Source organism: Podarcis tiliguerta (assembly GCF_965153285.1).
Source record: "Podarcis tiliguerta genome assembly, chromosome: 7".
NCBI lineage: Eukaryota > Metazoa > Chordata > Lepidosauria > Squamata > Lacertidae > Podarcis > Podarcis tiliguerta.
Genome location: NC_139540.1, coordinates 84,344,469 through 84,357,002, shown reverse-complemented (window position 1 = coordinate 84,357,002; position 12,534 = coordinate 84,344,469). Strand labels below are relative to the sequence as shown.

At 41.9% G+C, this 12,534-nt stretch overlaps 2 protein-coding genes across 2 annotated transcripts; both read left to right on the top strand.

The window, feature by feature from the left end:
- Positions 1-1,041: 1,041 nt before the first annotated feature.
- Positions 1,042-3,950, top strand: LOC310681134 (protocadherin gamma-B1-like; the record flags this gene model as incomplete). The annotated part of the gene is made up of 1 exon (XM_083448650.1): positions 1,042-3,950. Exon 1 carries the CDS (start codon positions 1,503-1,505, stop codon positions 3,948-3,950), a length of 2,448 nt encoding a protein of 815 aa, XP_083304776.1. The 5' UTR covers positions 1,042-1,502.
- A 4,573-nt stretch (positions 3,951-8,523) lies between these two features.
- Positions 8,524-11,368, top strand: LOC310681144 (protocadherin gamma-A6-like). The gene has a single exon (XM_083448660.1). It carries the CDS (start codon positions 8,826-8,828, stop codon positions 11,244-11,246), a length of 2,421 nt encoding a protein of 806 aa, XP_083304786.1. The 5' UTR covers positions 8,524-8,825; the 3' UTR covers positions 11,247-11,368.
- Positions 11,369-12,534: the final 1,166 nt, after the last annotated feature.

The window sequence follows — 12,534 nt, the reverse complement described above, 5'->3', positions numbered from 1 at the left end:
GATTGGTTGCGTTATGCTCCTTATAACTTGGAACCTTCACCCTGTGTCAGAAAAAAACAGCAACACACTAACTTTTTTTTTGGGGGGGGGGGTTCTGCCCCAATGAGATTTGCAATATAAGCTGAGGGTAGAATTTTGAATCCCAGAAAATATATGAGTCTGTGGTGTCAAAAGAAGAGTGCTTGACAATGTCCAAACATCCCAAGCTGGACAACACTTATTTGTGGGATGTGTTTCTGACCCCATTAAGAAACTCACAAGAAAACTGTCCTGGGATGGAGAGATGTCCCCAAACAACATTATATGGTTTGTGCCAAGTTATTGACACAGCTGTAAGTGGTAGGGGCTGAACTTTGGAGATATTGTTGGGGTGACCATTTGTGACAATGTCCTGGAAGTCCATTCATTGCAGAATGAAAACTACACTGGAGCGGAGGTGGGGATGCTTTGATTCATACAAAATTGTATGAGAGAAACTGGAAATGATTTATCACTTAGGAACATTTCTGGGGAAATGGTGCTAGAAATAGTTAACTCTTTTATAAAGAGTGCAGCTAGCTTTAGTTCAGGTCCCATAAGTTTTTAAATATAAGCTCTCCCATGTTTTTTAATCACTTTAGTTCAGTGAGGACCCAGTTTTCTTTGAATTAATTTCAAGTATAAATGGGGTTCATCAGTACCGTTAGCTAAACCTCCCTGCCATTTCTTCCCCTTTTCAAGTGAAAAAAAATCACTTTTGTGTGGGGTGCTGGTAGTAACCGTCAATGGGCAGAGGTAGGAAAGTCCTAACCTTGAACCAGAAATAATGTTCCTGAGCATGCACAGAAGTGGAATTTCCTGCCAGAGAGATTGTCAAGTGTAGTTCCCTTTGCCTCCTTATCCAAAAAGGAGACATTGACAAACCCTGTGTACCATTACAAGGAATTGCACTCCTTAAATGATCTAGAAGACCACTATTAGAAGCCTCTGGAAACAAACCTTCTATATCTCATGAGCCCTCCTCACCAACAGGCATCCCGTCTCTACTACTCCTATGGTTTTTCTTCACTTCTTTTTAAGGAAAGAAAATAAAGTAATGATGCTGAATGGTGAGGGACTGGGAAGTGAAGAGGATGCACACAAGTGATGGAGAAGAAATTTGTTTCTGATTGCATTTAAAGGTGAACTTATATAACAAACAATTGCCTACTTTAGAGATAAAATTCCATGTAGAATTATAGAAATAGCAAAAACAGTTCCCCGTGTGGACTCAGAGTGTCACTGTTGGACAACGTGGGAGCAGCCATGGCTCAGCATTTCTGAGACTCTTGGAGCAGTCTCTCTCTCTCTTAACACTTCAGCTGAGCAGAAAGGAAATGCTTTTATTTTAAAAGCTGCTCAAGAAAGGAAAGCTCTCAGTTTCCCAAGGATCAGCTGAAAAGAAGAATATTTCTATTATCTGACATAAGTGTACTGGGAGTCTTGCAAACTATACTGAAAGCAGGAAGAAATCAGGAAAGGCAATGGATGTGATGGAAGTAAAACAAGCAGAGAGAACAAGGGAGATCACCAGGAGGCAAGTACTGTTTCTGTTCATATTCTGGTCTGTGTTCTGCTGCCAGGTGGGGTCTGAGCAGGTTCAATATTCAGTTCCAGAGGAAGCAGAGCAGGGCTCCTTTGTGGGGAACCTTGCTAAAGACTTGGGGTTGGATGTCAGAGAGCTGTCAAAGCGCAAACTTAGTATTTCATCAGAAAAGCAATTCTTTGATCTGAATGAACAAAATGGCAACCTGTATGTGAATGAGAGGATGGACCGGGAAGAGATTTGTGGGGAATCATCCACTTGTGTCCTCGAATTAGAAGTTGTGGCACACAATCCTTTGAATATTTTCCACGTAAATATTTTAATCCAGGACATCAATGACAATGCCCCACATTTCCGGAATGAAAATATTGAGCTTAAATTGAGTGAATCTACTCTGCCAGGAACTCGATTTGCTCTTGGAAATGCTGAAGATGATGATATCGGAATGAACGCCCTCCAGAATTATCAATTGAGCTCCACTCCATATTTCAAACTAGAAATTCAAAACAGCAATGATGGTGGCAAATATGCAGAGCTAATATTGCAGAAACAACTGGACAGGGAAAAGGAACAGATGCATAACATGGTCCTTACAGCCATGGATGGTGGAGAACCTTCAAAAACTGGAACAGCCAACATATTGGTAACAGTTGTTGATATTAATGACAATGCCCCTGTTTTCACCCAGACAATCTATAAAGTGAGCCTGAAGGAGAGTGCACCCAAAGGAACCTCTGTGCTTCAAGTCAAAGCATCTGACAGTGATGAAGGGTCATATGCTGAGATCATTTACACTTTCAGAGACATCCCAAAAACAGCCGAGCAGAAGTTTCATCTGGATCCCAGAGACGGAACAATAGCACTCATAGAAAGTGTTGATTTTGAGGACAGACAAAAATATATGATGAAAATTCAGGCAAGTGATGGAGGAGGCTTGGTGGCACATTGCAATGTGGAGATTGAGGTTCTTGATGAGAATGACAATGCTCCAGATGTGATCCTTACATCCGTGTCCAGCCCAGTTCCGGAAGATGTCACATCTGGAGCTGTGATTGCTCTTATTAAAGTTCAGGACAGGGATTCTGGGGATAATGGAGAAGTCACCTGTCACCTGAAGGAACTTGTACCTTTCCTGATAGTCTCATCTTCGAGTAATTACTTCAAGCTCCTCATAGATGGTGCCCTTGACAGGGAAAGGACTCCCGAGTATAATATTACAATCACAGCCACAGACAAAGGCACACCTCCACTCTCCACACACAAATCCATATCAATACAGATTTCAGATATCAATGATAACCCACCAGCCTTTGACACATCAACCTACACTGCCTACGTTCCAGAAAACAACCCATCTGGAGCTTCAATTTTCCACGTCAAGGCCTCTGACCCAGATCTGGATCGCAATGCCAGAATCACTTACTCCATCCTTAACAGCAACATCAAGGACCTGCCTCTCTCCTCATATGTCTCCATTAATTCTGAGAGCGGGATCATCTATGCCCAACGCTCCTTTGACTATGAGCAATTCAGGGAGTTTCAGATTCAAGTGAAGGCCCAAGATGGAGGTTCTCCACCACTCAATAGCAGTGCCACAGTGACAGTATGTGTTTTGGATCGAAATGATAACGCTCCGCAGATCCTGTACCCCTCACAATCAACCGAGGGCTCACCTTTCTTTGAGATGGTGCCTCGGTCAGCTGAGTCAGGTTATCTTGTGACGAAGGTGGTGGCTGTGGACTCTGATTCGGGACACAATGCCTGGCTCTCCTTCCATCTCTTGCAGGCCACAGAGCCCTCACTCTTCAGCATTGGCTCCCACACAGGAGAGGTGCAAACAGTCCGAGCATTACTTGAGAGAGATGCAGTGAAGCAGAGGCTGGTCATCCTGGTGAAGGACAATGGGCATCCTCCTCTCTCAGCCACCACGACTTTGAGCCTGGTGTTTGCTGAGAACTTCCAGGAGGCTCTTCCGGAAATGAACTCCCAACCAAATGACTCAGAGTATCAGTCTGATCTACAGTTTTATTTGGTATTGGCCTTGACCTTGGTGTCCTTTCTGTTCCTGGTGACGGTGATACTGACCATTCTGATGAAGCTTCGAAGGTCAAGAAACCCCACTTTCCTTCAGTGCTTTATTCCTGACCCCCATTCAAAGGCTGGTGCCATATTCCCACCCAATTATGAGGACGGAACTTTGCCTTATTCCTACCAGGTCTGTCTGTCTTCTGAATCCAGGAGGAATGAGCTGACTTTCCTGCAGCCCACAGTCCAAATAGGAGAGAACATCCTTTGCAATGGCAGCTCTGACATTTCTTTGATGGTTAGTGGAGGCAATTTAATTTCTGAAAAAGAAAATGACAGCACGGTGAGTTATATTGCATGATTTGGGGGGGGGGGATTAGGTGTGTTATCACTTGTTTGAGAGTTTATTTGTTAATAGTGGATGTTATCAAAGTGGCTTCCTAGACAATTTAGGCCATGTCACGAAGGAAGTAGGTAGTGAGTAGTACTGAGCTAATAGAATGGCCTTTCCAGCAATTGTTGAGGGGCACCATTTCAGTATGGAGGAGGCTCTGTCAAAATTATCTAGATGCCTATTGTCATGCTGACTTCGGGTGATGAGCTGGGACCACAGCATAATATCTCTATTCTTTCTCTACTTTGCAATATTTCATATATTTCTCCTTACAAAACCTTTTGTAGTCCTACTAGCGTAATTTGTTGATTACAGTTGCTCTTCAAATAGCTTTTATAGTTCTTCCAATCTTCTGTGAGTATCTGGTAACACAGGTTTCGAATCCTTCCCGTCATTTTTTTTCCAATTCTGCGTACTCCATTAATTTTGTCTGCCATTCTTCATACACAGCATAGCATGTTTGAGTGGAGTCAGTGCTTCTTTCTTTCTTTCTTTCTTTCTTTCTTTTGCAACATAACTAATATTGAATATGTAGCTGTTTTAATGTTCTCTCTTTAAAAATATATATGGAAGAGCAAACACCAAAACATCCTACATAGTATATTCTTCAATATTTTTTGCAATTTTTTTAGTTATTGGCATAATTCTCCTTATTATTAAACTATTAAATTAAATATTAGGAAGTTTTTATGTGTTGTGGGGAAGGAAATGGCTTTTTTATGTGCTGTGGGGAAGGAAATAGCGGAATCAACGTATTTTGTTGGCTTTCTGCCAACAGATATAATTACATGGTGATTGATGATAGCCAGACATAAGTCTTGGTTCCATATTCATCTTGGAAAAATGAGTGAACAAGAGATCAATCTCTGCTGCTTTGAAAAAGCTGTTTTCTGTGTCAAGAGACCAAGAAGCAGTCAGCTCCTGGGAACTCGGATGGGGGTTAAGCGACTTGAGAGCTGAGGAATTTACATCTTGCCGCAAAGCCATGTAAGAGCCATGACGGGTATGGGATCTGCAAAAGTCTCCCTTTCCTAATTATTTTTGGGACAGTTATAATTTATAACTGATGGACATTTGTCCAGTTTTAACAATGGAGAACTGTATTTTTGTATTTTTCAGATTGAGAGTATAGAAATGTTCTACATTGTTAAACGTTTATATTATTAAATATGAATAAAATAATATTTTTTAAATGACAACCATAATTTAAAGCACATAGAAAGTTAAAATCATAACAGAATAGATTAAAACAAATTAAAGCTCATACAAAGTTGGGTCTGATTTGAAAAGCACAATGTATTATATGGTGAAGTATTGGTGGAAGCTGTCAATTGTACAAGCACCCCTCAGGTCCTGTGACTGCATGCTGGTTGCAGAATGAAAAGAGCTCGTGCACAGCCTGTATGTGATCAATGAGTGGAGCAAGTAGTCTGTCTCTCATGGAATCATAGAGTTGCAAGGGACCCAAGGGTCATCTTGTCCAACCCCCTGCAATGCAGGAATCTCAGCTAGAGCATCCATGGCAGATGGCCATACAACCTCTGCTTAAAAAACCTCCAAGGAAAGAGAGTCCACAACCTCCCAAAGGAAACTGTCCCAATATATCACAAAAGATTAATGAAGCACTCCTAAATTCTCCAACATTTTACCTCATCCTTTCTAAAATAACTTAGCGCAAGATTGTTCAAGATAATGATTGTTCTCATATCAATTCATCTGTTCACCAAGATCTTCAGTGGGGACATTCCTGGTGGTCTCATTACCTGCATCAGTACATGTTCTGGCAACCATGAGGATGGCATTCTCTGTGGTGCAACAGTCTGCCCTTTTGAATTCAATAGCAATGTGCGGCGCAGTGTTTCCATCAACATTTAAAAATGTATCTATGTGACCTAGTATGTGCTGGCAATCGATGTTCAACTGCACTAAGTTCCTGACAACAGTATTATATACTGTATTTTATTATGCATTTTATTGCATTGAACTGGTGCTTATATGTGATATTATACACAACCTAGATATTCTCTGAGTGTGGGACAGGGACTATATAATTATTTTAAATAAATTAAAAATGCATCAGTTCCCCCCCTCCAAAAACTATATACTAGAAAGACAAAACACAGGCAATGAGCATTAGGGAAAAACAGTGGTCCCTGCATTGACTTATATGCTGACCCAAATATGTCTGCATCATGAACCCAAAATCTCCTTCCCCCTTTGCTTAACAGTCAGAACAGCTAAGAGCATTTGTAATGTATGATTAGAAATTATGACCAGTTGGAACAGTTGTGGTCAACAGTATGTATGTAGGTGAGTGTGCATGTGGCTAGTATTTCTACCTATACCATCTCTAGTCATGCTTCCATGCTGTAGTAATATAGGTGACAAATGACTATTGAGTCATAACAATGTTAGATGACCTCTCACCTCTTTGGCTGGGAATGCTTTCCCATGGAAAGGCAATCTGGCAAGGACATACAAGCGGCATACCCCTGTATTTGCTGCTTCATATACATTAATGCTGGATTGTGCCTAATGTGTCAAAAAGTTTGTTGCCAGTGCATATTCTGTAGTGAAAGATGAAAGAAACTTTTATGGCATTGCTTAGTGGATCGGATTCTTGATTTTCTTCTTCTGGGGGAAAGCATTCAGCAAATTCAGTATAGCAGTTTTAGTAGTCCTGCTGATTTTGTGCAACAAGAAGCAGAAGACCATCAAGCTCTCCAAGAAAGATGACTGACAACCATCTACCTCTACTGTTTAACAGGTCATCACATGCTAGTTTTTAATAATGCTTGTTCTGAGCTTGACAACTGATTGTCACACATAAGCTCATAAGCTGCCATTGAAAGTTACCCACCTGCAGTAGTGACATGCATGGTGATGGACAGCTGGTAAATTCACCCCACCCCCCACCCCCACGCACTGTTGCCTACCTGGATGGGGCAGCAGTGAGGCTGGAGTCATGTGCTTTTAACTGTGGGAACATCTAGCACGGCTGCTGGTGCACCTGCACAGCCCCAACCACACAGTTGTGTCAGCCCAGCCCTGACCAGGTAAGCCCCAGCAACAACACTAGTGTTGGAGGGTGGCTCCACAGCTCCACCCCATTGCATGTGCCACCAATCTCTTCCTGCTTCTTTTTATCTCTGTAATGTGAAGTGGTGTAGTAATAATAATTGGCTTTAATAGCATTCATCTTGGCTTTATTGTCTTCTAGGCACAATGTGAGCAATAAATTAGGGAGGACATGGACTTCTTTGCACTGTACAGTCATCCTTGGTGTTCATAGGGCACTTTAGTGTCGAAAATGGTTGATATATATTCCCTTGTAACTCTTCAATAACCCAGAAAGATAGATCAGCAATATTTTCCTCATGTTGTGGATGAGATGGAGAGAGGATGCATTTAGATATGGCAAATATTGCATTAGTTTTCCTGTCCAGAACGCTAGTGCTTCTTTTCTGTTTTCCAGTGATGCTTTCACACTGCAGTACCAGTTGTGTTATGTGTATATTGTTGACCTATATATCAGCATATCAATATATGAGCAATATATTGTGTTCCACTAAATTTCATTCACTCCAGTGTGTGTGGTGTGATGCAACAATGAACATCACTGGAGAACATTGCCACTATTCCACCCTTAGCTGTGTATGTATTCAGTCCCCCATGTATACGGCCCCAAATTTCATCACTTTACTCCTGCTATTTTCTGGTTTAAGGGAGCAGCAAATGGATTTTTTTTCTGCAATTAAATAACATGGAAATGAAGTGGCTTTCATGCCATGTGAAAACTTGAATATAATGCAGAAGTTAATAGTTAGGGAAATGGAGGAAACTGCTGTGTGAACTCAACCAGAGAGAGAGGAGGAAGGGAGTCTTGCCCAAGGACAACTAATGAACTCATGGTTGAAGTTTGATTTGAACTGGGGCATTCATGATATACATCTCCTTCCCAGTACAGCCCTATATGAACAATCTCGTCAAGTGAAAACAAAGAAAACATGATGGTGCAAAGTTCTAAATCATGTGTGGGGCCCCTACAAGTAGAGCAAGCTCCCCACCTCATACCTTGGTCCTCAAATTCATGGAAGGATCTAGATTGTGTACAGCTGAAATGCTGGACAGGAAAGGACTAAGAAGCACTCCATATTTCTCCTCAGGTGTTTGCTCATGTACGGAAAGTGTATGCCCAAGTAGGGCTTATGTAACACTTACCTAAAAATAAAAATTCAGTTTGAAGATAAACAGCCTAGAGATGTGAATGAACAAATAGGAGCTGAGAGGAGTGAAGAGCCAGAGGTAACAAGGATGTACTGGTGGTTTACTAGTGTTGTTACTCCATCAAGAAAAAATCTATTGAATATTCCCTTAGAAAAGCCAGCAGAAAACATTGCTGAGAAAGATTCATAACATTTATTCCAGAATTTCCAGTAATGGGGAAGGGCAGTCTTTCCTGCTCCTTTTCAATTACAGAAACAAAAGTCCTCACTCTTATTTAGCCTTAGTGGGTAAATTCTAAGGAAAAAGAATAGTTATCCTAGCTATATCTGCATATAATAGCAGTAGTACAGTGAAATGGTGTTTATTTAATTTTCAAAAGTGAGGTTTTTGCAGTTTGGGCTTGATCCTCTGGGTGTCACTGTTCACCAGAACGGAGCAGAAATGTGAAATCCTGCCCAATTGAAGTTGCCTTTCCGTTAAACACAAGCACAAAATATCTGAAGGAACAAGCTGCTTGTCAGTGTAAAGAAGAAATGCAAGTGCATTTTCCTTAGAAAAAAATTGGATACAGCATCATTTGAACCAGAATCTAAGAGCCTTTAACCTGCTGCAAGGATGGAAGGAACTCAGAGGCTGTGGAATTGCAGAAAAGGAATCTTCCAGTGCCTTTTCATGATGTTTTATTGGAGGGCAGTTTCTGGGCAGATCCACTACTCCATTCCAGAAGAGATGCACAAAGGCTCTTCCGTGGGGAATGTTGCAAAGGACCTGGGAATGGATGGCAAGCAGCTCCCAGACCATGGACTCCGCATTGTTTACCCTGTAGGTATGATTCAGTACTTCTCTTTGAATGCCAACAATGGCCATTTGCAGATATCTGAGAGAATAGATAGAGAGGAAATTTGTGGAGAGGCAGAGAAATGTTTGTTGAAGTTTCAGGTTCTTGTTGAAAGCAAATTGAAGCTTTATGGAATTGAAGTGGAAATTACAGATATAAATGATAATGCTCCCCACTTCCCTATAAGGGAACAGGAGCTGGAAATCAGTGAGGCATCTACACCTGGATTCCAGATCCCTCTTCCCAAAGCTCAAGATCCAGATTGGGGGATAAACTCAGTGCAGAGGTATCACCTCACAGGCAGCAGCCATTTTGCTTTGCATGTGGAAACAGAAGAAAATGGTGTCAGACTTGCTGAACTTGTGTTGGAAAAATCACTGGACAGAGAGGAACAATCAGCTTACGATCTGCTTCTCACAGCTACTGATGGAGGTGATCCCATCAGATCTGGCACATTACAAATCCACATCATTGTTATTGATGCAAATGACAATGCACCAGTTTTCAGCCAACCTCTCTATGAAGTGAGTGTTCATGAGAATATCCCCAAGTGGTCTACACTTTTGACAGTGAGAGCGACTGATATGGATGAAGGAATCAATGGAGACATCAAATACTCTTTCCAACAAATTACAAAGCGAGACTCCCAAATGTTTCTGTTAAATTCCACAACAGGTGAAATCATCCTTATTGGGAATCTTGATTATGAAGAATCATCTTTATATGCATTTGAGATACAAGCCAAAGATGGAGGAAGGCTGAGTGACAGATCAAAAGTTGTGATATCTGTCACGGATCTGAATGACAATGCACCTGAATTATCAGTTAACTTTGCCACCAACACCATACTTGAAAGTTCACCATCCCAAACGGTAATTGCCATTTTAAATGTCCAAGACCGAGATTCAGGAATCAATGGGGAAATCACATGTTCAATCCCTAGCAACCTCCCTTTCCAGCTAAAGAAGTCCATGGATAACTTTTACAGTTTGGTGACTGATGGTGCCCTTGACAGGGAACAGGTGTCAGTCTTCAATATTACTGTCACTGTTACTGACCATGGAGTCCCCCCTCTTTCTACAGTCACAGTTATCACACTCCATGTTTTAGACACAAATGACAACCCACCCCTCTTTGAAAAAACAGACTATACTTTCTATTTTGTTGAGAATAACCAAAGAGGAGCTATGGTCTCTTCCTTAAGAGCAAATGATCTTGACTGGGAAGAAAATGCCAGAATAACATATTCCATCACTGACGACCAAAGAAGTGACTCCCGCCTCTCCTCCTACCTCTCCATTAACTCTGAGACGGGGGTTATATATGCTCTGAACTCCTTTGATTATGAAGAGTTTCGAGACATTCGGTTCCGTGTAAAGGCCCAGGATGGAGGTTCTCCATCACTCAGCTCCAACGTCTCAGTGACTCTCTTCATCCTGGACCAGAATGACAATGCTCCCCAAATCCTGTACCCCTCCCCTCCCACCGACGGCTCCACGGGGATAGAGCTGGCCCCTCGCTCCTCAGAGCCAGGCTACCTGGTCACTAAGGTGGTGGCTGTGGATGCGGACTCTGGCCAGAATGCCTGGCTCTCCTACCAGCTGATCAAGGCCACCGAGCCAGGGCTCTTCACTCTGGGGCTCCACACAGGAGAGATCAGGACAGCCCGCTTCTTTCTGGAGAAAGATGCCTTCAAGCAAAGCCTGGTGGTTTTAGTCAAGGACATTGGGCAGCCACCTCTCTCTGCTTCAGCCACTCTGACCGTGGTGCTGGCTGACGCTATCCCTGCAATCCTCTCAGACCTGAGCAGCATCTCAGTTCCTGTAGAGCCTCCGTCTGACCTCACCTTCTACCTGGTCCTTGCAGTGGCTTTTGTCTCCTGCTTGTTCTTTATCTTCCTCCTTGTCTTACTGGCCATCAAGTTGCACAGGTGGAGAAATTCTCAGCTGCTTGAGACGGGGAGTGTGAATTTCAGTGGCGCTCCTATCTCACAGTTTGTGGGGATTGACGGAGTCCGAGCATTTCTGCACTCCTACTGCCAGGAGGTTTCTCTCACTACAGACTCTAGAAAGGCAAATTATTCCAATACTCTGAGCAATAAAGAAGCTTGTGAAGCAAAGGATCCTATCATACCTGGTGAAGATTTAAACTTGAACAATGAAGCCTTAATTGTAGTCCAGGTGAGCAAACAATTTTAGATTAACATGATTTTTTGTTTTGTTAATATCAGACTATATTTCCCGTCTGCCTCTGCTTTCTCATTGTATTCAGAACTATGTCAGTCTTCTTTCTATTACTTTCAGCTCCCCCTTCTTTTAGTTATTACAGTGGTGCCCCGCAAGACGAATGCCTCGCAAGACGGAAAACCCGCTAGACGAAAGGGTTTTCCGTTTTTCAATGCGCTTCGCAGGACGAATTTCCCTATCGGCTTGCTTCGCAAGACGAAAATGTCTTGCGAGTTTTGAGATTTTTTTTCGCTCCCCACCCCCTTTTTCTAAGCTGCTAAACCGCTAATAGCCTTTTAGCAGCTAATCCGCTAATCCCTTAAGCCGCTAATAGCCACTAATAGGTGCTAAACCGCTAATAGCGCTAATCCGCTAAGCCGCTAATAGGGTTGCTTCGCAAGATGAAAAAACCGCTAGACGAAGAGACTCGTGGAACGAATTAATTTCGTCTTGCGGGGCACCACTGTACTTTATATGTGATCCTTCTGTGAAGTATCTTCTTTCAACAAATCTTCATCTTGATGCATCAGATGATCTGTCTTTGTCTCTTACTTTGGACTGCTGGTGGAGGCTCACAAAACCTTGTGCACATCTATAAAAACACATAGTTCACTACATATTGAAACTATCATGTAAAGGAGATAGGGAGAAGGCTAGGCTCATCCTATTTTCATGTGCAGTAGGTGAGTTCCTGTGAGATTGATTCTAAATTGTTTTAGCTTTGTGTGTTGTATTTGGCTTTTATTTCATATTTTTATTACACTTCCAAATAGTGGGTGGTTTAAAAAACCTCTATCAATAAATAAGTATATAAATGTGAGCCCTCACCTGCCTTGGTACTGATAAGTTTTAGTCATGCCGCCTCAATGAAAACTAGGGCCTAGTATCCTATGACAAGTTCTCATTCCCATCTTTCAACCAATAACTTCTATCCACTACATACCCAGCTGCCCACCAATAAGCTGATACTGAGATTCTCATTGCTACAAGACTTCTTTTTTTAAGAAGAGTAATAATGAATTTACTTAATTCTTTTATTGGCTGAGATATTTTGGCTGTTTGTATATTTTAGTATGATAAAATGAGAAGATTCAATGGTGAGGGGACTCTGGAAATATATTTACAAGCAATTGTATTGTAAGTTTGGTTGCATAATGCTCCTTTGTAACTTGCAACCTTCACCCGCTATTGAACTACAGAAGCAACAAACAAATGGTTTGGGGGGTTGTGTTTTCTACTCTATTGAGATTTCTAGTGTAAG